Below are 25,370 nucleotides of genomic sequence, written 5' to 3'. Positions count from 1 at the left end.
CTCCTGTCCCGCCTGGATCTCTCCTCAGGCAGGGCGCTGGCAGGTAGCTGGTGTGCGACAGCAGGGAGCTGTGGAGTCCCGGAGCCGTCTCCCACCGCACAGGGCGCAGCCGTGACACGCAGGTCGTCCCAGATTTGGCCCGGGCAGTGGCGGCAGCCTGCGCCTCAGGGGCAGCCATCTTGCCAGCAGGCCCCACCACCCCGCAGAGCGAGGGGGAGGCCGGGCGCCCTACGGAGCCGCTCGGTTTCACCGCCCCGGCTGCTGAGAGGATGCCCCAGGCAGACCCAGCGCCGTCCCGCCTCGGGAAGGGCCATAGGGGCCAGGGCCTGACCCACCGCCAAGGGTGCTTCGCTTTCCGCAGGAGTTTGGCCCGGCCGCTGCGCCGTAGCGGGCGCGGTTGCCATAGAGACGAGCGGCGCGGCCTAGTGCCGCGGCGGCAGGCGGAGGCCCGCGGGCTCCTCGGCGATGTCGTTCCGCGACCTCCGGAGTGAGGAGCCGCGCTGAGGGGGCGAGCGGGGTCTGGGGCGGGGCGGGGCGCGGCAGCCCCTGGTCTCGGCCCACCTCCCCCGGGCTGCCGCGACTCGCTGGGGCCTGCAGAGCAGCTCCGGCCGCGTTGGGTGCCTCAGGGTCTCGCTTCTCCTTGAAGTTTTGCCCTGTAGTTTCACTTAGAGATCCAGGAGGCTGGGCTGGAGGGTGAGGGGCGCTTGGGGTGCTACCAAGGCCTCAGACGAGGGCTAAGGGAAAGCCTGCTGCAAGGTTGGAACCTTTCTTTAAATTGACTGGCGGGCTGCGCTTTTAACACAGCATGCTAAAGGCGGAGGACTGGGACAGCACAGCCTTTGCATAGTGGTGATCATTAACTTCATTTAAATGGTGTGTTTTGTAGAGAGAAGCTGTTTTAGCAGTGTTTCTGCCCAATGAATTGCTTGTTAAAAAGTCGCCTTTTTACTCAGGCGTATTTTCTATTGAAATGATATTATTTTTTAAGTTCATCCATTCAGGATGGGTTTTTAACAATGCTTTGAACAGGGCATATCTAAGGGTACATGAACAGCGTGCTGTGGGAACTGGAGTTCTTGGTAATGCCTGTGTGGGATATGTAAGAAGGAATCCCTGCTCTTGCTTGTTTTTCAGATTTTACTGAGATGATGAGGGCACTGGGGTATCCCCGGCTCATATCCATGGAGAATTTCCACACCCCAAACTTCATGCTTGTTTCAGAAGTGCTTCTCTGGCTAGTGAAAAGGTTGGTGATTAGGCTAACAAATGTTGGGGCCAATGCTGGGATGTGATATGTATGCCTGGAGGTGATGTTTTGGTGTGAAACTGTATTAAGAAGTTTAAGGAGGAACATAATGATATTTAGTCATTCTTTGAGATCTGCTCTTCTAAATATCAGGTAGAAAATGTGGTAGTTAAGTTTGCAGGTTTTTAGTTTAATTATAAAGCCAAAACAAACAAAAAAATTGGTTTAGTACCTGAAGTAGAAAATACAATGACTCACTCCTGGCAGAGATTGCATCCTGAAGGTGGACATACTTATTCAAAAGTAGCTGTATCTCTTTCACATATTCTACAAACTCCATTACCATTCTGCCTGTATCTGACCTTGTACCCCAAACAGGGTGATAGATAGTGAGAACTTACCAAGATACAGTTAACTTCTTACCTTGTTGCTATAATTGTTATTGGTTCAACCTGGTATCCTCCAGCATCCATGCAATGTTTAAAAAAAATAAAATGATACAGTACTAATCTACTACTATCCAATTGTAGTTTTACACCCACTTAACCCATTGACAGACTTTGGTTAAATATTTATGAAACTTGAGGTGCTAATCAAATTATACATAATCTTCTTTCTCCCATGTAAGTGAAAAAATAAACTGAGCTTTTTAAGCTACTCATAAAGTAGAATATTACACTTGAAAATATGACAGTGACCTATGTGCCTGACGGCTGGCCTGGATTCATAATTAGTATCCATTAAGTTTAATTACTGAGCTGTTAGAAATTTGCTGACTACTGTTGCAATTGTAATAAAACGGGGAAATACAACTGTTCAAAATTACTTGGATTAAGTTACCTAAATGTTCTTTAAAATACTGCTGTTACACTGAGGGTCTAAATTACTGCTTGTTTTCAACTCATGTAAAAACATAAATCAGTGTCCCTCCTAGTGTGAAACAATAAAATAACAGAGCAATTGAAAGAAAACAAAAATATCGTTTAAAAATATGTTTCTCTAATGAACCTGAACACTTTTAAAAGCTTAAACTTCTGTGTTATAAGATTACTGGGAACCCTATGCCTAATAGTGAAGTGCTTCACTTTCAGACCAAATAGCAACTGAACACTGGCATCCTTTTCTGTTATGGGTCAGAATTACACTTGACACAGGCAGACAGCTTTTCCAGCTTCCAGAAGCCTTTTAATTACACTTTAAAGCAGAGAGGCTACTTTGCACGTGCCTTGCTCATAATTTCAAACGTGATTTGAAAGCAAAGATGCTTTTTTGCCTGTCTGAATGCTGAAAGTCTCGAAGTCTTTTATGATACTGGGAATTTACTGTTTTTTCTTTCTTGGCTTCCATAGGCTGGTGACTTCTAGAAGTTTCTGCATTTCAGTAGTGTTTTTTAAAAGCATTTCACAATATTTCAATTTGCTTTTTCATAAGTTTTGTTTACTTTTGAAAGTAATATGTTTGAAATTATGTCTGAGTGTGAACTTTTATTGTGTATTTTGAGAGTGTGGAAAAGTGTCATAACATTTTAAAGGACAAGATGGCTGTTTTTGTTATTACCAACAATAGTAATCCAGTACAAGTCATCTTAACATACCACCGGAAAAACTGGGGTATTAACTCAGTCGTATGCCTGGTGTTTTAAATTGTGAAGCCACACATGATTAAGTTTAGTTTGATTTATGTAAGCAGCTTGTGATTTAAGTAGTAAATGAATTCTAAGAATAAGTATTTCACGGACTTGATTGAGCCAACTAAATTTTTCTCCTTTGCAAAACTGACTGAAAAGATGTATTGAGGACCCCACAGTAACAATTCGTTCTGGAGAAGTGTCTCAGGTTTTACAGCTTTTGCAGTTTATATATAAATCCATTGTATGCATTCCAGGGTCTTGATACCCCAGTCTGCAGTAGGAGCTGAAGATTTGTTTTCCAGCCTCGTACATGCTTGTTTTGTTTGATTTTTGCCTCACAAATGAACCAATCTAATATTGCACATGTATTTCTTGTCAGAATCTATGTATGCTTCCCACAGGTACGAACCTCAGACTGATATTCCTCCTGATGTGGAGACAGAACAGGACCGGGTTTTCTTCATTAAGGCAGTGGCTCAGTTCATGGTAAGTCTGCCTAAGGAGTCATGCTTAAGCACATTGAAATACTAGCTTTAGTGCTTTCTCTTTTAACCCCTTACAATTTCCTTGCAATGGGTGGCTAAGCATGCATTGTATTCTTGTGCTGTTACAAACTTGAACAGGCCAGGGCATGCTGTTACTGAAATCATATAGAGTTATGTACATCTCACTGCAGGACTGGGATCTAAATGTCTAACGCTAAAACGGTATTCATCCTTATATCTTCATGTTTATAAAAAGGTAATAGTGAAAGAAATAACTGTAGCTATGAAATTTTTTGAAGCCATTTAAATGGGTTCAGAAGAGATGCCATCATATTTATTGCTAACTTTGGATGCCTGATTCTTTTGTATGCTTGAATAGTCATAATTTCTGATGTTTTCTTTATGATATAGAATCATATATTGGTATTCTGTTGTATGAGCCTTCTCACTTACTAGATGGAGCCATATTTTTCTCAGATCAAATCTTTTATCATGTTATGCATGAGCATATTTGAATTGGGCTATCAACTTTTTTAGTCTTGTGGAATAAAATAACATTGTCCTTCATATTTTTGTTATTTTGATGCAGCATGAGCTTTTGCTGTTATGAGACACTTACATAGCCCTCTTAATCAGGTGGAAAAAAACTTAATGGGGCTCTGGGTGGGTCTGGAAGCAATGGAAATCTTTATGCTAATACCAAAGATTAATTTCTTATAATACTTTTTTGAATTTTTCAAATATATTAAAATGACGTTATAACCAAGCCAGCTTTTCCCTTCTGATTTGTGATGATGTCCACCATAAATATTCTGAATTCTTAATTTTAGTATGTTCAGAGCATGATACACTTCTGTACATACCAGAATGCACTTTTGAGCCCTGGAGCATCATAAGATGTAGTGAACAGACCTATTTTGTTTAGAGGGATCTCCCCCCTCCAAATCAAGCATGTTTTAAAAGTACAAGTATGGAAACAGAAATAGCATTATGCATACATTTTCCTTTTAATAGCTGATTTCATGTAAGAAAACCCAAGGGTTTTGAAGAATTACATAATGTGATTCAGAAAATGAAATGCATGGAAATTTCTTTAATCATCCTATACTTAGTCTCAGTTAATATTACAAGAGAATATGGGGATTATTGTAGTTTTTCAGCATTTTCAGAATAAGAAAAGCTTGTAGACATTTCCTTAATAATTCACTGGTCCATGGAATCCACAGTTACCTTCTCCAGTAGCTAATAGCTTTACGCATGCATAGCCAGATGTGAGATTTGATGGAGACAGATTTGTCTCAGAAAAGAATATCAGGATAGATTAATCATCATGAAATATAACTAGAGTATTGCTCTCCTTTACTGAACAAGGAGTAAAGATGTGTTCATTTTTTGCACAAATTATGTATTGCTTTATGTTACTGGTAGTTTGAGAACTTGCCAAGTATCTCCTTTTCGGACCCAAAAGTTCCTGAAGTGTCTGCAGGGTTGCCTTACATGGTTCTTTTAATCATTTGCCCACCTAGAACTGCCCTAGTCTGTGTGACTCAATACCTGGCCCCTACTCAAGCCCACTTGGATCCAAATTTGAGGCAGAGTGCAGCAAAAAGCCTCTGATGAGTTTAGTGTCATAGAAATGCATTCACGAAAACATATTTAGCAAACCAGGGTACAAACTTTTTGCAAAAGGCAGACATATTTGTTTTTTAAAAAGTGATGGGAGAAGCAGTTGATCTGCCTGAGTGCTTTCCAGGAAGTATCACGTGTTCAATTCCCATTTCAGGCTGTGGAGATTTAGAGCCACTACTTCAGTACCCAGGATACTATTCTAAGTATTAAACAAGACAGAGACATGAGAATAATCCTCATTTTTCATATCAAGAATGTGCCATTGTACAAGAAAGAATGCAAAATGTTTGAGCTAGATGGGCTAAAGACCATGACTCCGCAACTGAATGGCTGGAGCACTCAGCTGGGAGTTCTGGTTCATCCCTGGGCTATTTTTGCATTTCCATCACACTGTCAAAATTTGGCTCTATGATAATAATAAAGAAGATTTTAAAGTAAAAGAAACTTTCTGTCTGTCAATGCCATTCTTGCAGTATATTTCTATTTCTCTTTTCTATTGCATTGTAATAGTCTGATCTTCAGAATAGATGGAGGTGATTTTTAGTGATGCTCTAAAACTATTTAGAGCTGTTATAAAATAGGTGACTGTCTCAAGCTTTCCAAACATGAAGTTACCTTCCTGAGTAAGTGGTGCTGTTATGCCAACCTGAAAAATATATGTACTTGTCTGTGTATTTTTCCCTCTTTTTAAGTAGTCTTTGAGTGAAAAAGCTTCTTTTTTTTCCTTTTACTAGGCACTAATTTTTCTCTCTTGGGGTTCAATGGAACTGAAATTGGAATTCCTGTCTTTAACAACATCCTTTATGATGTGGTACATTAGTCTTCTTTGTGTAGGGGATGTTTAACGGATTCTGCCAATTTAATGACCTGCTTCTCTTTAAAATTTAATATGTACAGTTTCTATGCTTAGTTTTTTAGATTCCTTCTACTGAAAGGGAAGAAAGGAGAACATATCTGGTTTTCCACTTTGTGTATTGGCTCATTTGAGGTCATGCTGGTCAAGATTTTCAGAAGTGATTAGGGTTTTTGTACCACAAGTCTCATATTACCCCGGCGTAGGGTGTACAACATCAGTAACCTGTTCTGGAAGTTTTGACTTCACTTTTCAGCCAAGTTCCTGCTGGCAGGAAGCAGATGTAGAGTCAGTTTCCTCTGCTGGGTTGAGATTTTGGAACAAGAGAGCCAAGAGGTAAACACTTCTTGGAAATGGAAATCTGATTATAAAGTCACGAAGTTTGACAAGTTGCTTATGAAGAAACAACGTGCCAACAACTGTTTGCTTCGTTCACTTTGTTCTTTGAAAAGTTGGAGCTAAATCCATGATCTGAGATGTGGTCCTTTCTCTCTTCAGTTTCACAGGAAATTTTCCTGCAGTCAGTTATTCAGTGAAGCTCAGTGTGGAGTGGGCAAAACTTGTACCAACCATTTTAATGTTTGAGTCTTTTACCCCAGATTGAAGGTCTTGCACTGTCAGAGCCCTAGGGGGGGTGTGAATTGCTTATGGTAACACTGTAGTACCAATGTTGTGTAATACCATGAGTGAATCGTGGACAGATTCTTTCTGCCACACAGTATTCCCAAAGGATAAACATTTTAGCAGAAGTTTCATCTTAAAAAGATACTGAAAAGAAGATTTGAAGTCATTTGGATGCTTAGTTTTTGTATTCATAACTGGTGATCAATTTTTATTTGCTTGCTTGTTTAGTCATGCTGTCAGGAAGATTGCCTCAAAGTTCTACCTGACGTTTGGTGTTGGCCTCTTGTGACTATTTGTTTATAATATAATCTTGTCAGGAATTTCAAGAGCAACATTTGTGTCCTTTCTGTGACAAATGTATCATTTCTATTATGCTCTTTTTTCCCGTTTATTATTTTGAAGTATAAAAAGATGATATAATTTTTTTTTCCTTACTGGTCTGTCTGTACTTTTCAGAGCTGGAAGACAAGGGAATAAAATCACTAATATCGTAGCAGGGAAAAATTTGAGAGAAACAATAAAACATTCTGAAGGTACTACTGGAAGAGAAGACAGTTAAATTAGGATAATTGATCTTATTCTTTTAACTCATTAAAGATGAAATTTACCTCTCTGCAGCATCATCACAAGACCTGGGCAGCACTTACATTCCACTTAAACTTAATTTGAATTTAAGTGGCACACAGGGTTTTTGCTGATCTTCATGCAGGGAAGAATTAATGGATAGTTTGAGTTTTTTCATTCTGGAAATTATCTGCAAATATTCTGACATACAGAAAGTGCACGTTTCAGAAAAATTTCTTCTAGAAACATCAGCAATATGATGAGGCAAACTTGAGTTTCCAAACATGAAGATTTATTTCTGCAAAGCAGAGCATGGTGCTCCCCAAAAGAGCTTTGGAGTGAAGTGTGAAGAGGTAAATGAGGATTTTGTTCTTTGTGACACGATGAATTCATTCTTTCTTCCCAAAGGCTACCAAAGTTCACATAAAGCTCAACACTAAGAAGCTTTACCAGGCAGATGGCTATGCAGTGAAGGAACTGCTAAAGGTCACCTCTGTGCTTTATGGTGCTATGAATACCAAGGGAGTGGAACGTGCAGATGTGAGCGAGGAAGACAGCAGCAAGTTAAAGTTTGATCTTGGCTCAAAAGTAAGGAGAACTTGTACTCTTGTTTTGGGCAGGGGTTTGGTGTTAACTTATGAAAAACAAATCCATTTTCTATCTGAAACTTCAGTGGAGAATGTTCTCGCAAGAGAGTGGGTATGGTTTTAACTTGTACTTTCTGTTATATGTTATGATTTGTTTTAATCTCTGAATTCTCAACCAGAAGCTTAATACAAGGCAACATTGGCACAAAATTGATTATCTTTGGTTTGGACCGCTGTTGAAATCATAGAAATATTGGAGTAGGCTGGAATAAAGACTATTTTCTATCTACTAACCTTGTTGCAACAGGAGGATTTTGCAAAATACTGATTGAAAGTTGGTTTTCAGCCCATTTGCATTGAAGGAAAGGGAAATCTTCATGTTACCCTAACAGACATCAAAGCTGTTCAAGCCCTTAAAATAAATGCCATCTCTACATATTAAAAAAACCTCAACGCTTTGTTAAATAAGAGTAATTCCTGTTACTGCTTTTTATTAGTTTTAGCACCTTTTCTATGTTCTAATATTTTTAGTCTTTGATTCTTTTATAGTTATACTATGTCATGCCTGCATGTTAGGCAATAATACTATCATTCTTGAAAAAAATGCCAAAACCACAGGTGATTTTTCCTCTGGGTCAGTCTGGTGTGTGACTCTGAAGAAAGCACCTGAAGAAGTTATGAAAAAACATTTGTAGATGATCAATATTCATTACCTATGCAATATGCTGGTCACAACCTTTTGGTGTATATACTTTTTACTTTTGAATATGAAGAAGGTGATGTTTCCCTTTGCCCTGGGCAGCACATGAACCAACAACTGGCTGAGTCACAGTTTTGAGGAGTTTTTGTTGTTGTTGTTGACCTAAAGTGGCTGGGGTTTCACCCAGAAGCCTATGTCTAAATGATGCCTCATCTAGGCCATTTTAAAGCCAAGAGATAGGCTCACTGTGATTCCAGTGGACAACTTCTTCAATACTGTAGTAGAGTTTCAGCCACTGTTGCTAACCTCCTATGCAATTTTAACATCAAAATGGGAAAAATCTGTTGTGGATTTTCTTTGTGATATTTGGGATTCTCTTTTGCTATTCAGTCCTGTTGCTGTGTTTCCAGATTGCTGACTTGAAGGCAGCTAGACAGCTTGCTTCCGAAATCACCTCCAAAGGAGCAAGTCTGTATGACTTACTTGGCAAAGAAGTTGAACTAAGAGTAAGTACACACTGGAGACTGTGTAAGAACCTGTGTTCACTGGGTGCTGCAAAGGAAAAAGGTGAAAAAAGGTATCAGTAGTTCTTAATGGCTGCATCTAAAATCAATATTCTGTGAGTTTGAAGGAATGGGTCTGAAAGTTTGCATTTCCTTCCCACTCATATTCATACTTGGATTGTGGTAAGCCTGAGAGAACAAGTTTGGCACTTTCTCTTTAGCAGGAAACTGAAATACTCTCTGTAGAACTGTTTGGAAATATTAACTTCATATATACGTTTTAGTGGTGGGGAGAGATATATTCTGAAAGATAAATGATTAATGCCATTAGTTTTGCAAGTGTAAGGCTCATTATTTCTGTTAGAGTAATTGAGGGCCTTGCAAGCCTGCAGGGTACATTTTCTTCAGCTTAGTTGTAAAATCACAAGCTGTTGCATGAAGTCACGGAAGTGCCCTGAAACACTGCCAATAAGTCTTTCAATTATTTTCTTAAACGCATTTATCTGCAATGCTGGAGGTTATTCATTTTCTGAAAATAGACATTTAAAGAAGGGAAACCTGAATGTTCTAGGACTGTTTTTGGTAATCTTCAGATTTGCAGTATCTGAGCTGTAGGAAGTGCACCCTGTAAGAGCCGTAGACTGTGTGCCTTGACGAGTACTGCTCCCAGATTCTTATTTGATGGAGTACAATTGTTTCAAAGGGTAGGTGATATACAGGGAAGATTATCTGTGGAATACTGCCTTTTCTGCTAGATATGTAAGTCAGCATGGTATGCAGCAGTGTGAAAGTCATTAATCTTTCAAAAGGGAGAGAGAAGTGATGAGCCAATTTAATTCAACATACACGATTGTCACAAAACCGTTAATCAGTCACTTCTCATCTTGCATTCTTTGCTTAATTTCTTGGCTTTGCAATAGTTTTCACACAAATGCTACCTAATGTGTTAATACTTGCTTTGGAGCATTAAACCCTTTTTTCCTCTGTACAGCATCCCTAAGAACTCCACTAAAAACTCAAGTATAGGTCAGTATAAGGCAACATTTTTTAAAAATACTCAAGCATTTGTTTGAAATTGGGTGTTGTTTAACCACTTTAAATCAAGGCTTTTAGGAGTCCAACTGACTTTAGAACTGGGCCTTAGAAAAGGGACTTGCACAAGTGCACAGTGCTGAAAGCATGAAATGAAAAATCAAGAGCTGAGTAAATGCTTCAGTGCAGCCACTTCTCATTGGGCCCATTAAGAAATCTTCAATGGAAGACTATTTAAAGGTGCAATTGCTAAAATGATGGTGTTTCATATATACTGTAGCGAGTACATGTTTCTTGTGGCGTAATGACTGGGTGTACAAGATGAAGCTAACTACTCTCATACAGGTACGCAGTTTATGTTTTGCGAAAAGGTTTGACAGATTGAACTTGTGGTCTTTTAAGGAATCCTGTCTTAGGAAAGATGACCCTTGCTTCTGTCTCATTTGGTCTGAGTTTATATCCTAAAAGCACAAGATGACACTATGACACAGTGAGAACCTCCAGAGAGCACCAGAAGAGACTTTCATGCTCTGTTCCTTTTTGATTTGTGACTGGTTCCAGCCTTCTTCAATGATTTGTTAAATCTGAAGAACCCGGTTTTGGCTTGTGTGTTAAATGCCAAGTTTGGTACATAAGCGTGTGACAAGTTTGAGACTTGAGCCTGTAGCAAAGCAAATAGGTTTCATGGTAAAAGGCATGGCGCTGCAGTAACCAGTTGTTCAGTGGAATTTGTCAAGTTTTCCTTTTTTAATTGTAAGCACCCAGCTCTGCCTTTCATTTAAAGTATGAAATCTGCTCATCAAATGAGAGGCTTAGAGCCAAATGCTGCTGTTTTCTTCCATCTGATAATGCCCACAGAAGTCAGTGGGGCTGCAGTTCTTTTTAAGTAGCTAGTGTTGAGGGCAGTAAGGAATTGCCCCTCTTCATTTCACACATCTTTCCTGGATCCTTCAGAGACTTGGTGAGGTGCTCAGAAGATCGCAGGGATGGCATCCTCTGCCTGCTCTTCCCACCCAATGCCAGGGTGTTAATTCTGACTTTGTATGGGGAATTAGAGCTTTGTCTGTAGGTATCACATTAGTTGCCATTAATCTAAGGTTACTTTTCCTATTTTTTAATGTGAAGATTATTGTTTTCCATTGCTTATTTTCTTTTGATGTTGCACGGCTAAGTAATGCACACAATAAATTGCACTAGCAGAGGGATTGCACTGTTAAAGGCGGTAGGAGAGCAGTATGGTTTATTTTTTGTTACATTTTGTCCTGAAGCCTGTTGCATATACTAAAATGCATCGACAGCTGTGATATTGTTTTAATGAATTTGAAAACATGGTAGTTTTGTTCCCTGAACCTCTTTTTTTTTTTTTTTTCCTAATACATCCATTTCCAAATATTTAAATGAAGTATCTTGCTACCTAGGCTTAGTTAGACTGATGGTATATTTTGTTTCTATCCTAAGTGAAGATGGCTTCATTTTCCAGCAACTATAAAGGAAATGCCAGCATTTGGCACTAATGGGTTGACTAAGTCTGTTCTCATAGTCTGAGCAGCTTTTGGGAAAGGATCATTGAGAAAAAGTGAAGTAAACCTCATTATTTCCTGTAGGAATGTTGACTAATTTGTGTCACAGGCTTTACTTACTTTATTGGAGTTCTTTTTGCACATAATTTGTATAGAAACTGTCTAGAAAAGCCTTACACATTAGATAAATTTTATTCTTTCAAGTCATAGAACAGTTTTTTAAATAAATTGCTTTCTGAATGAAAACAAATTTCAGCTAGAGAAGAGTTTGATGGAATGGTTCTGTTAGATGTATTGTAGATACATATTGATCTAAATACATGTGTGTATTTATTGGGAAGAGTTTGAATCTGTATTCATTTTCTTGGAAATGTGGTTCTGTGCTTTTCTGATGCCTTTATTTCCTGGCTGAATATATAGTTCTTATGTATATGTAAACTACTTTCAAACTTAATGTATAATGTAAAAAACCCTTTAATTTAAGAACATCAGAAGAAACAAAACCTACAGGTTTTCATTTGCTGAAGTCAGACTATGATGCTGTTAGTTAAGATTTTTGGGGGGAGAAACCCAAAGAACCAAAAGCTATACTTTTCTCATTAAATGAAAATCACAAATGTAAATTTTGGTTTAAAAAAGAAACCAGGTTTTATATTTGAAAAAGAAGAGGAAGGCATTTCCTGATTAACAATCCTAAAGCAGCAAAAAGCTTAAATGTGAAGAGAAGCCATTTGGTTCCAGACCTGAAGATAGGTAAAGAGATTTCCTTTCCCGCTCTCAGTGGATCCCAACTTATGCAGTGGGTTGTGGAGCACCAGATGTGGAGGGGGAGAAGTACGGGTGATGCATATGTGTTACTATGGCTGTGTCACCTGCACTGTCAGGTAACTGTTAAACAGGAGCTTGGCCCAGTTAACTTTGGGGAGCAATTCAGCACTAAGGGGGAAAGGGATGAAAAGCCTTGCTGGATTGGAGGATCTTTGGAGTTAAATATTGAATTCCATTGAAGTTGTGTTGCTTCTAGGCCAACTGTGGGTGAGCACAGCATAGGTTATTGCTGTCCTGTGGCAGTGCAATTGTGGAGACAGAGAAGTTTATTTTAAAATGCATTTAAGCCTTACATTTCCAAGATAGTTTGCAGTTTCCAGTCTTACTGGTCCAAGTCTTAGAGCATAGAAATTGCAAAGTTGGAATTCATAGAGTGTAGTGGAGTTGATGAATGAATTTTGGTATGACACAGTGAGTTCCCCAGCTGAAAAGCAAATTCTATGCACGAAGATGTATGTCTTTATCTTCATTGTTTCCTTTACTGCCAGGGGGACTTTCTCTGCATTATATTACTATGTAGCCTTAATTTTCAGAATATTTACAACTAGCTTTGGAAGAGTAAATAGACACTTTGAGTTCTGGTTTTCTTTAGTGTGTTTTTTAGCTTTTTTTTTTTTTTTTGGATGGGGAAGGTGGAGTTTGATTTGGATTTGAGGTGGGGATGCAAGATTTTGTATGGATTTCTTTCTCTTCGTACACTATGCTAAATACTTAGGGTGATTAAAAGAAATAGAAGTTGAGAATACCAGTGCTGTGATTAAGCCTGTCAAGCTCAAAATCAAGAAAAGCAGCAACAGAATTAATGTCAGTACTCAGGCAAAATGCAGCACCACTTCACTGTGCATTCACTTCGGGTTTCACCTGTGGTGGCTGCCTCTGGACCTACGCAACTAACTGCTGCAGTCTTGTAAATGGCCAAAAGATGTTTGAAAAGTCAGTGGTCCTCTATACCCTATAACAGCTGGTGATCATGGGGAAAATGGCAAGATGAATCTTTGATCAGAGGGAGGGGTGAGGAGGTGATCCGAATAATTCCTTAGCACAAAATAAAGCAGTAATGACTTTCATCAGTTGAGGAAGGACTCTCCTGAGTTATTATACATTGGACATCTGAAATCCAAAAGGAAAAATTCACAGCTATTTATAACACCTCAGTGAAGCTGACTGACTCTGAGTGACTGTCATTTTGCATCTGCCAGAGGTCCTGTGGACACATTAGCAGGAGCCTGTCAAGAAGTTGCCTTGCTTAGACTTGCTGAATTATTAAGATGCAGTAAGATAATGAAGCAAAAAAATTCCAGAATAAAACTGCCTCTGTGCTGGTGGCAGGCATAAAGATTTCTGACCTTCTCAAGGTTGTCTGCATTTTATTTACCTCTTAATTAGCTCCAGGCCATGTAAAACTGAAGAAAGATGAAAATAGTCCTTTTTTCTAATATACTTAGCTTGTGCTGAAGACAGGCAAATGCAGCGGGTCTGTTTTCTAACACTCCTCTTGGCACTTACTCCATCTGTGACCTTGAACAAACTGTTTATTCCCTGTGTATCCTCTTGTGTAAATAAAGTAATTTGTGTAATTTTTTAGATTAAAGCTTTTAACAGCCAGATAAAGTGTTTCCCAGTCTATGGAGGGTAAATTTCTAAGTACAGGGTATTGCTAGGAGTGTTACTGTTACGTATGCACACAGTATAAGCTTGTTCCGAAACTGATGGAAGTCATTGATAATCTCTTTACTGACTTCAGTTTGTGAAACGTTTGAATTAAACTCTTAGGAGAGCCAAAGGTGTTTAGATCCAGCTGTGGAACTGAGACAGTATTAGTTACAACAAAAAGAGTTGCCACAAAGGACATTTAACTTAGATCTCTTTATTCACAGCTTTATGGTAAAAGAACCCTTCCTCCCTGCCTCCCCCCGCTCACACTGTTGTAGCTTGCCACCTACTCTTTCTGTAGAGAGGTAGATCTGATTTGAGTGACGGCTGCATTATTTAGTACTCTTTGAAAGTTAGCTACAAAAAATTATTTTATTTGTAACGTTGGAAACATTTTCCATCTGCCAAATGTTAGTTCTGGGTAGGAGATACTGCCTGGGGGAGGCTGGTAAACTAATTCCCTCATTTCCTGTGCTTTGGTTACAAAGTTGCCACACATAAGATTTCTAGTGGAAAATTGTAACTCGAAATTGCCAGAACTCTGGAGAATTACCTAGTTTGCTTCAATTTTTTTGAACTGTCCTGCTTCTAACCAAAACCTAACCTATAAGTTTTGAGGAAAAGGGCTTACTGCAAAGTGGGAAGACAAAATTAAACCTTGCAACTGTAAGATATAGTTGAATCAATACTGTCCTATATTTTAGATTGCTTTAACCATAACCATGGTTGTATGCTACATGGATATAACATTTGTGGATGTGTTTTATGTAAGAAATGATTTTGTAGTGAACTTCGCAGGAGTATTTAGCTTGAAGACATAGCATCAGCTATAAATTGAAGGGTGGCACATTTCTCCTTGCAGTTTGGGGACCAGTTATGTCAGTGCATTGATAATTTTGTCAGCTAGTTGGAAGATCTGAATTCTTGTAGCTCAGTTCTAGACTGTTTTGAAAAACTGTTCTAGTTTGGCAGAGAAGAAAATTGCATTTGAACCATTTTTTGTATGTCACGGCATTTGTCAAAACCTGTATGAGTCTGCAAGAAGTTCCACTTAATTGGGCTAAATCAGAAACACTGTCTTCTGAATATCTGGTGAGGTTTCAGTTGTTCATTATTCCTAGCCTTCCTTCATGAGGCACAAGTACAGCCATGACAAAATTTTAATTACATAAGAGGAAAATGTGCTGGATTAAATATAAGGACAATAATTTTAGCTATTTTTAGCTATTTTAAATGCCTTTGTTCCTGCCCAAAGAGAGCCATTCAGTATTTCTGTTGCTGGAATACAACAGCCACTCCACTTGCTGCTGGTTAAGCTTTGCTGAGAATGGAAACCTGAGCTATGTAGCAATGTTTGCTGAAGTCAGAGGCTTGATGTGAATTAAAAGTTTAAACTATCTCTTTGGGTGGTATTGCTGCTCCTACCTTTGCTGCAACTTTGCATGATGTCTTCATGTATCTTCGAAGTCTGAAAGATGCTGCTGAAAAATATAGTCCTTTTTGTTGCTTTTTTTTTTCCTAAGAAAATCATAACCCTTCCTGAATTTTTCTTATATGTTACCTACAAGGAAAGGAAATTCTATTTTTAATTTTGTTACAGAAGAACATGGATAAAGGAAACTGAAAAGATTTTTGCCTGACTGGGTGTCTTGCCTTTTTAAAGACCCTGCTCTTTTTCCCTTTAAAAAACAAAAAACAAGCTCCCACCTGTCCATGCTGCCCAAGGACATTTTTATCATTTTATGTTAGGAAATTCACTCACCAACTTGTTTTTGCTCTGCCAGAAGAGATATGTTCCTTGTTGTCTTGCCAGACTCTGGAAGAGACGTCACAAACCACCTCCTGGTTAAGTGACACCCTGTAGACTAATCCAAGCTTTACTGATGCAGCGTGCCATGAAACCTTACATGAAGTAAATTAAAGGTGAGGTTTTCAAGGATGTGGGAAGATAACAGTAAGCACGTGCTGGGGTTTGTGAGCTGAAGGTAATTCAGTGGAATCGGCTCTTGAACCAGAAGACCGGTGGACTTGGAGGGGTGTGTGTGGAGGAAACAGAGCAGTGTAACTTCGTGCCTGTCAGAAAGGTTTAAAGTTTCCTTTCTTGCCTCAGCAGTCTGTATGCCAGCATTTGTAAGGGATTTCTTCTGTCATAAAGCATACTTTCAGAGTACTTATCTGGCTAGGCAGGCCTTCTGATTCTTTTTGGTCTGTAGAAAAAATATGCTTTCCAGTTGGTTCTCCATCTCAGTTCTTCTTGTGGCATGCTTTTTACACATTGGGATAGCCAGGGTGTTTTGGACACTGTCTTTGATTGAGGGCTGTGCATTGCTGAGTAGGGAAATGTCTCTGTGGATTCCCTTTGTGGACTGCTGAGACGAGCATACAAGAAAGCAGCATAGCCTGGGTGCAGCAAAATTCTCAATTATCTTGAGCTTTAATTTCTTGAGGAGGAAAATAGGCTGTTAGGAAGTATCAGATTCCTTCAGAAGGTCCGGATTATTTTTCATGTCCCTCCTGTACCTTCCTGTTCATATATAATGATGCCTAATGGTCCATTCCCTATATTGGCCAAATGTGATCACAGTGTGTGTTAGTAAACTCCCTGAATAATAAACTGTTCAAAGGGAGAGCTTTATTGCCTGCGTAGACAGCAGTAGTTGCAAAACCCCTGTTTGCAGGGAGTAGGGGATGTCATGCTTCCTGGACTAAGACTGAAGGCAACAGTGGGAGTGAGGAGGTTAACTTTTGTATGCATCAGGCTTACGACCTCCTGCAGAACAAGGAAGGATTTAACCTGTGGTCAAAAAATGTTTGGTGCAAGACCAGTGTTTTAGAAAAAAGCTTTCATTTCTTATCATTATCACAAAAAAAGGTGTTTAGAAACCTCTGCTAGACCTTGAGCACATCAATATATATGTATATTACACCACATTTATTGTGAGTGACTTGTGTGCTGGTCGCGCTTAATTCCTTGCCTTGGTTCATTACTGCAGTTCAGAAGATACGTGCATCCGTTTATCCACACATCAAGCATGCAGGAAGCTGGTTTATCAGTTTTTGAGGCATAATGATGGAAAATCATTACCAGTTGGAAATGCTTCACTGGCCATATTTGCAAAATGTTTTTTGCAATAGTCGCTCTTCATTGTTAACCAAGTATAAAGCTCCTGGGGGAAAGTTCTCAGTAAGGGAAGTGGTGGAGCGCATTTGCAGAGATGGTAGCGTCTTCCTGCCCCTGCTTTTTGTGGCTGGTAAGTGTATTTGGCTTTCTGCATGGTGACATTACTGTGCAGCAAGGGAATGTGTGAATTTAGGATGACTTCAGTGTTCCACGTTAACACCGCAGCACCCAGGGGGACAGGAGTATCAACAGGGGTATAAGGAAGTTTCAGACTAGCTACAAGGAAGAAATTTTTTATGCTGAGGGTGGTGAAACACTGGCACAGGTTGCCCAGAGAGGTTGTCGATGCCCCATCTCTGGAAGCATTCAAGGTCAGGTTGGACGGGGCTTTGAGCAACCTGATCTAGTTGAAGATGTCCCTGCTGATTGCAGGGGGCTTGGAGTAGATGACCTTTAAAGGTCCCTTCCCACCCAAACCATTCTGTGATTCTATGAAGTTGAATAGCTTATCTCTTGCACATGAACATGTTTGCTCAGCAAGACAATGCAAAGTAGCAAGCGGGCTCGAAATTTGCACCTTAGTTCACTTTGCAGGAACCTCCACATATAGACAAGTGCTAGCACCACTGCTGCTACCTTGGCAGCTGGCTGACTTGCAGAGAAGCTCTTCAGGTTTCAGCAGAAGGCCAAGCAATAGTACAGCTATTTCCCATTCTAGGTCTGACATTTAAGCTAAATGAGCCAAGCTACAACTGAGTCCATGGAAGTGCTTCTAGATTTCAGAATGGACTCAAAAGATTATTCTTCATATAAGGATTCTGAATTGGATTGTAACACCTTGCACGCAATGGAAAGGTACAGTGTACCTAGAAAGTGCTGTCTGCTGTTACCAGTTTCTGCTAAGGTCAGAAGGTGCTAGGAGCCGTATCTTGACTCTGCCAGTACTTGGTTTGTGGAGCCCATATGATACTTGACAACATACCAGTTCCCTCTGTAGTGTTTACTGCTAATACTTGATGCTTTTCAAGAGTTTTGTCTTATGTTCTCAACAATTTTAATTGTCAGTATAGAATATTTCTTGTCTTATATTTGACATGCAAGTGGGCTGAAATCCAGACTTGCAGGAGCTTTTATCTGTTTTTTCGTTTTGGGGCTGGTTTTTTGGAGGGGGGGGTGGTGAGTTGCTTTTTTTTTTTTTTTTTTTTATTCAGGAAGATGACAAAGCTGTACTGTGCTTTGTTAATCTGCAATAAAGGTGCAATATAGGGACCTAGTCTCACTTCAGATGCCTGAGGGTGTCCAAGACATTTGAAGAGGGCTGGCAAATATAATACAGACTTAGGGCGTCCCTGGAAGATGACAGTGGACACATTTGTTCAGGCAATGGAGTTACCTGCATATTACCACATATTTCAGAGATTGTGTACATACCCTAAAAGGTACTATACTTCCAATAAAAGATAGGTATTCTCTAATGATCCTGGAGGGGCAGAGAGATCCACGTGTTTCCATATCCAGAAAACTTACGGCTGCAGACCTCTGTGCAACAGGTCTTTAGTGACAGGAAAGGCAAGTCCTGTGCTGCGTTTCTGCATTTTATATTTGAACCAGCCTTTTCATGTTTACCTGGATGTTTGGCAGTGAAGCTGCAAGAAGGTTTGATAAGGTTACTATCTCTGTATTTGTATCCTACAGGATGCTTTTTTGCTGAGTGAGGTAGAACTTCTGGTTAGGTGAACCAGTTGCTTTGTTGTCTTTTGGCAGAAAGAAGCTGTACTGCAACACTAAACTGAGTGTTGTGAGAATAACAGTAACTTATGGTCCTGTGTCAGGCTGACTTCTCCACCAAAAGGTGGTTGCTGCAGCAAATGGCCAGAACCGCAGCTCACTGCCTGGTCCAGAAGGCTGGCTGCTGGTCCGATTCCTGTGGACAGGACCTTGGGCTTCTGCTCTGACGATCTGCTGTGGCCTTCTCCCTTGCTGGTGTTTGACCCAGGGGACCATCGCTCAGCAGGGATGCAGATTTGAGACAAGTAAATTCTTCAGACAGATGGAATTTTGAAGGCTTTAAGACCAGTGCTATTTCCTGAAATGACTACAGTACAGTTTTGCTCTAAGCAAATTTATCTTGACTTTTGTTGCCAAAACTTGTGCAATTTGGGCAAAACTGGCTTCACTTTAACTTTCCATGTCCTGTGGGGAATGTCCTTTCAGGCTGTGCTCTGTTCTGCTTGATTGGGCAGTCAGCTAGTCTTTGATTAGAAATCTTTCTTACTTTGTAATGATATTCTCATTTCTGAAGAAAACGAAGTTTTTGAGTCTAAACTAGCCAACTAATTTGTTAGTACTTCCAATTGGTTTTGTCCAAAGTGAGATTCAAACCTTGAAGAATTAAAGTCTCAGCCCTTCCATGCAGCACCAAATATTAGACCAACCAGGGAGCATAAATAATGCCAACAAATGGTGTCTCTTGTGTGCCTTCATGTGTTTTCTTTAATAACTGTCAGCTTTAGTTCATCAAAAATAATTTTACACTTGGCTTCCCTGATTTTTAATTAGTATTTATCATGTAAAACTATAGCCGGGGAGCTCGTGGACACTTTGAACAGGAAGCAGGTAAAAAAATCAGCTTGTTCATGAATACCTCTCTGTTTTTGCATGTAGGTGTTTTCTCAAGTTGTAATTAACAGGCATAGTCCTAAATTGTTCTGCTTGTTACCTCCTCTTGCCTTGATAATTTTTTTCTATATTTTTCATCTCTTCTGAGAACTCTATTTTTAATGGTTAATTTAAAGGAAACCTCTTGTGTATTATAATGTGTATTCTGATTAGTACGCCTAATTGCAAAGAGTACATTACTTTAAAAGAAAATTAAGGAGGCCATATTTTTCAGCTCAGTTTCATTTGCCCAGTTTTTTTGAGCACAAAGAATTGTGAGTACAGCCAGTGGCAATGTAATACCTGCTATTTGGACAAATTTAGAAAATTGGTTTTGCCTTCAAGTATACAGCCTATTTGTATCCACAGATTTAAGCATGAACAGAAGAGCCTTTGTGTAAAGCCAGGTTTTAAAAATCTCAGTTGTTGTGTTACTGCGTATTTTATATTGGGTAAGAAATACTAGTGAGGATGAGTTGGGCTGGAGGAAAAATGTGCTTTAGTTGCTCGTGTGGAGTCAGAGGTAGTCAAAGTGGTTTTGTTAAATCAATTTTCTTTAAGTTGCTAATGGCTTAACAATGTTTAAATTAACCAACTCTGGTATTTTGAAGTAAATGTTTTTCCTAATGTCTTCATAATATTTGTGGGGTATTTATTTTTCTAATATGATCTGCCTTCCTTTAAATCCTCTTCTATATGGCCAGTTGCAAGGTCTTTTCTGAAAAGACATATTAAAAATAAGTTTTCTCTTTGAGAGTGTTCATAGGAAAACAGGAAATTGCCCAGTGACGGATACTCAGGGAAGCTGTTACAAACATCCGTTAAAAATTTCTCAACAGCTTTGCTACCCTCAATATATATTTATTTTTCAAATATATTTCCATTATATATTAATATAATAGTGCACTGTAATGGAAGCTGTAACAGTCCACTTGGATTTTCCTCTTGGTCTGTTGGGGTGTGAGGAGGTTAATTGCCCTGACCCTCTCCTTTTTCAGTTTAGCCCTGATTCAGCAGTCTGAAAATACAAATTTCTGCTTTTACACTACTCTTCATTGGCCTGACACATTTTTCCAAGCAGGTGTGACTGTAGGACTGAGCCTTGTTCTAGAAAATGATGTGGATTTCTGCATGAAGGCTGTGGTCTTTACGTGAAACTTCCATGGGTAGTAAAGACATTAAGCTTGTATAAATTATTCTACCTTAATAGGGTAGATCCTCACAAGTATATCTAAAACCCATCAGTTACCCTGACCCAACACACACTGCAGTGACTTGTGCCTGTTCTGTGGGTGTTTTACCAGGCTACTGAGAAGAAATTGATAAGGGAGTTGTTTATAATTAAAAACTAAGGTCCTTGATGTTTCTTTTATCTCTTTTGAAAGTGGGAAGGAAAATAATTTCCTTACCCCTGCTGAGTGATAAACTATTTTTTCTTAAATATGTTCGCTCTGTAGCAGAGATCTTACTGTTGCCATCAGAAGAACCGAGTACAGTTGGCAGGAGAGTGTCTTTACCAGGCTGATCTGGCTGCCATTTCAGTTCAGGCAAAGTCGTCACAAATAAATAGGCATTTTGTTGAGCTTGTTAAATGCATAATGTTCTCAGAATAGCTACTGAGCTACACTATTATTGTGCGGTCTTCCTCCAAAAGTGTCTACCTGTGGAGTTATTCAGGAATATGTATTGTGCAGACTCTTTGTATCTTATTTTCAGCCAAATTAACTTTCTGCTGCTTGGAGCTTGTATTTCTTTGTGGACAGGAGAATGTTCACGAGCACTTTAGGCAGCGTAAGCTGTCACTGCCACCAACAAATGTAGCTCCTGTTGCTATCCCCAACATAATATTTCTTCTACTTCTTTTCCTGTGCCAGAAAAAAAAGCCTTCGTGCAGCATGTGGCAGGCTCGTTCAGGGAACTGATCCAGCAGAGGAATAAGCTCAGCACAAAAAGCTGCTGCTTTTGGCTGGATGAGCTCCCTGGTTGGGTTCACTGTGCAACTCCCTGAACTTGAGTTGGTTGGGAGCGAGCTAGGCTGCCTGTGCTAGTTGCTTACCTACGCAATCTGGAGTATCTGGCATGGTAACATAACAAAGTAATTGTATCTGCTTTCCAGAATTCATCTTGTAGTAGGCTGGGTACAGCCTGTTGCAATGTGTATAAAGCATTTTTAGGTTCTTAGTCAGATGTTCTCTAGAGAGATGCTATTTCCATCTTTATCCACCTGTTACCAAATGGTTTGCCAACATAAGATGATTTTAAGGACATGTAGCTGCAAAAGTCTCCCTCCTCTCCTCCCAGTAGCAAACAAGTAATCCAATGTTTTCATATAATGACCAGGTCAGTGTTGTGAGACATCTTACAGACAAGTGCATGCTGGATACCCCTAAGCCCATCTGTCCCCAAAGCTGCTGAAAGTGGAAGAGGTTTTTTCATCCTTTGGGATCTAAAGAAGGATCCCTGGGTGGTTTCTTTTTGAGGAGTCCGAACCACTTGGTTATCAGAATCAGAGAAACCCATACATCTGCATCATCTGATTTTCATATGGGCATAGGAGGCACCTGCTGACTGTCCCAGCTGCCTGACAGAGTTAGATGAGTTCATAGTTCTTGTTGCTCCACAATTTTTGTGATACTGTGCTCATCTACCTAAACTATTGCTTTCACAGGTCGTGTTGTAAAGATGATAAATCTTCTGAGCTGTGTTGGATAACTTGCTTAACATGTAATAAACAGTGCAGTTTCCAAAAATCTGTGTTCAAGAATACTTGCAGTTCAGACAGTAGCACTTATCTTGTTTTGAAAAGATGCCTTAATTGCTCAATGTTAATCTCAGCCTCACTTAACTGACTTTTTCATCATCTCCTGTTCTTTAAATCATCTGAGCCTTGGTGAATAAACACTAAATCCTACTCCATTTGTTATGCAGATGATTGTATCATTGTTGCTTGACCACCCTCAGTTCTGCATATATTAGTTCCTTTGTGTAGTGTTTAAATATATTGATGTATTTTTATTTCATAGGAAGCAAGAACAGAATCTATTGCCAGACCTTTGGAGATAAATGAGGCAGAGAAGATGATGAAAATTGCCATTGACTGTGTTCTGGTAAGCAAAATGGTATTTATTTAATTGGAAAATCATCATTCCTCTCCTGCAAGAAGAACATAACTCTTTTTATCAACAGCCTAGGGTTAAGAGTGCCAAAGCACACATCACCTTCAGCTGGCTGGACCAAGTAGTGCTGCACCTGGTTAGTTAATGTAATGTTGAACTTCAGTTAATGGCTAGTGCAGTCTTTGGTCTTTAGGTAACATCAGATGTGTGAACACAAGTTCATCAAGGCAGAGGTCAGTTTGTGATGACTCCTTCTGTCATGGTAATGAATATGGTCACTGATGATCCTTGTGGTTTATTTGGGAAACTTGTTGCGTTCAAAGTGAACAAGCATGTTAAATGAAACTGATAACTTTCCTGGCTGAGTGAATGAGGTGTTGGCACAGAGATGATTGTGAGCTGGCAGTCGGAAATCACAGCCTGCAGCAGAAAGGGTAAATGATGCTAGCAGCAGCACCTAGGAGAACATGTTGAGATCCACTCTGCTGTCACTGTCACACTGCATAACTGTGTTGGTTCTATGTGCAGAAACATTCCTCCAGTTGATGCATCAAAAAACTGCCTCCCTTGGTCTCTCTCTTGGGAGAAAACACATTTTAGTTGTATTCCCTGCCTCTGTTAGGAGCTCAGTAGTAGCCCCAGAAGCTCTACAGGAGGGATAAAAATTGCCCAAATCAGCACAGAAATCTACATCCCACCTTCATTGTCTAAGCCACATAAACTTTGCAGAATCAGGGCTGCAAGGGGTGTACCTGGTAGCTCAAAATGTGCTGGTATGTCTGGAGTTGTGCAGTTGGGCTCTGGAAGCAGGGTAGCTGAGCTGGCCAAGGGGTGAGAAGAGCTGGCATTGTGCTAATTAATGCCATGCCAGTGCATCATTATGGTTCTCCCAGACTTGGCCACACTGTCCTTGCTCAAGCGCTTGGGTTCCTGTATTTCTGAACCATTAGCTGCACTCACAGCCTCTGTGCAAGTATGGCCGTTAATTAAACCCTAGTGATTACTACAAGTTATTTAACTGCAAACTGTGTCCAGTCCAATTGTATAATTACAAGGAGTGGAGTTCCAGATTTAAACAGCCAATGCATAATCAATAGATACTCCAAGTGATTTTTTCCTTATGTTTCTGCTCCTACTCACAGTCTACATGAATTCTAAATGTTACTATGCATTGCTATTCTCTGCAGTAGTGCTAATAAACTAACAGCAGCAGGGTAGAGCAATTGGCTTCTTGGGAAATCGCAATAACACATACCTCAGCTGGTTTAGTTCTGGACCAGTTAATGAAATGACTTATTATAGCTGAGCAGCACCTTACAGTTACTGCTGGAATTTCAGCAAGGGTGAAGTCCTCTTTCTCTCTCTCTCACTCAAAAGATGCTCATGGTTTCCTGAGCATAAGCACACTGAATGTACTCAGCTCGTTTTAATAAACTGGAATATTCCCACTTCCCCCTCCTGATTCCTGTAGCACGTGTTGTAATGTTCAGGATGCTTCCCAGATTTTGAAAAGATGGATAAAGGAAGAATTAGAAGAGGATGCAGATATTCAGGCAGAGTAAGTTCTTTATAAAGAAGTGACCTTTATCTTGAAGAGGAAAAAAAGAAAATTATGGAAACCTAAAATTCCCTAAAATAGTACCAAGAAGTAAACACATTTCTCATCTGTGTTTATTCAGATACTCCACATCAAGAGATGTCAGATTTTTTTGAGGAGGCTTCTTCCTATCTTTTACTGCTTTTGCAGTGAGAAGGAAAAATAAAGCTAAAGCCCAGGGCAAGCCATGGCTTTTTTTTTTCTATTCTTCTTCTAGAATGTCTGGGAAAAAAATCAGGTATTTTAAATTCGTAAATGTCCAGTTAGTTCACTATCCTGGCCACAAGGAACTTTTTAATTTTCCTTGCCTGGCCAGTTTATGTTCTAGCTCATTGTTACAATGTTATTTGATAACATGAGATGTGAGATTATACAGAAGAATGTTCAGCTCTGAAAGATAATTCTAATTATTCCAGTGCAAGCCATGGTTCACCATCCTTCTCTTTTAGGAACAAGTCCAAAAGACTAAAGACATGTTGAATAATGTGGCTTTGGATGAAGCCAGTTTGGAAGCCAAGATTGAAAAACGAAAATTGGAACTGGAAAGAAGCCAGAAGAGGCTACAGACTCTACAAAGTGTTCGGTAAAGATTATGAACTGATTATCTACTGCGTAAATGAGTGTTAGTATAAATGATGGAACTGTGCATTGTTAATGCTTAGAGCGACAAGGAGTGAAGTCTGTAATGAGACTGAGATGATGGCCTGTGGAAGAGAGAGGTTCCCTTCTCTAGAAATGCCCACTCTGGATTGTAATTGTTCATTTTTCCATTACCATGTATTTGAAATCAGAATTTCAGGGCTGTTAAAAGTGGCCAGAATGTTATTTGTTGGGGTTGCTTAATTGCTGCTTGAGCTGTACAAAATGATCAGGTACCATGTCTTGTCTTTTCATTTGTCATTAAACATAGATTGTGTCAGTTAATTCTCCTGAAAATGGCAACTGGTGCAAACATTCCTTCTGTTCCCAGAGGCTTCTAGCATTCTTAGCCACCAAAAAAAAAAGTTCATTATGCATCCCTTAT

At 39.6% G+C, this 25,370-nt stretch overlaps 1 protein-coding gene across 4 annotated transcripts in view; it reads left to right on the top strand.

Annotated features, from left to right (window-relative positions):
- The first annotated feature begins 433 nt into the window (after positions 1-433).
- The window catches only part of CLUAP1 (clusterin associated protein 1), a 70,859-nt gene continuing 45,922 nt past the window's right edge, over positions 434-25,370 (top strand). Inside the window, exons 1-7 of one of the 4 annotated variants that reach the window (XM_010566994.1) lie at positions 434-487; positions 1,135-1,246; positions 3,278-3,362; positions 7,440-7,619; positions 8,729-8,824; positions 22,657-22,740; positions 24,796-24,929. In XM_010566994.1, the coding sequence (XP_010565296.1) occupies positions 466-487; positions 1,135-1,246; positions 3,278-3,362; positions 7,440-7,619; positions 8,729-8,824; positions 22,657-22,740; positions 24,796-24,929 (713 nt within the window). In that variant the 5' untranslated portion in view covers positions 434-465. Of the gene's footprint in view, positions 488-1,134; positions 1,247-3,277; positions 3,363-7,439; positions 7,620-8,708; positions 8,825-15,724; positions 15,778-22,656; positions 22,741-24,795; positions 24,930-25,370 lie in introns of those variants that run through there. The other 3 variants (XM_010566996.1, XM_010566997.1, XM_010566998.1) reach the window with 3 other exon arrangements.

This window comes from Haliaeetus leucocephalus, unplaced genomic scaffold (assembly GCF_000737465.1).
Source record: "Haliaeetus leucocephalus isolate CR32 unplaced genomic scaffold, Haliaeetus_leucocephalus-4.0 Scaffold224, whole genome shotgun sequence".
Taxonomy (NCBI): domain Eukaryota; kingdom Metazoa; phylum Chordata; class Aves; order Accipitriformes; family Accipitridae; genus Haliaeetus; species Haliaeetus leucocephalus.
Note: the sequence above shows the minus strand (reverse complement) of the source record. Positions and strands in the feature narration are given on the sequence as shown.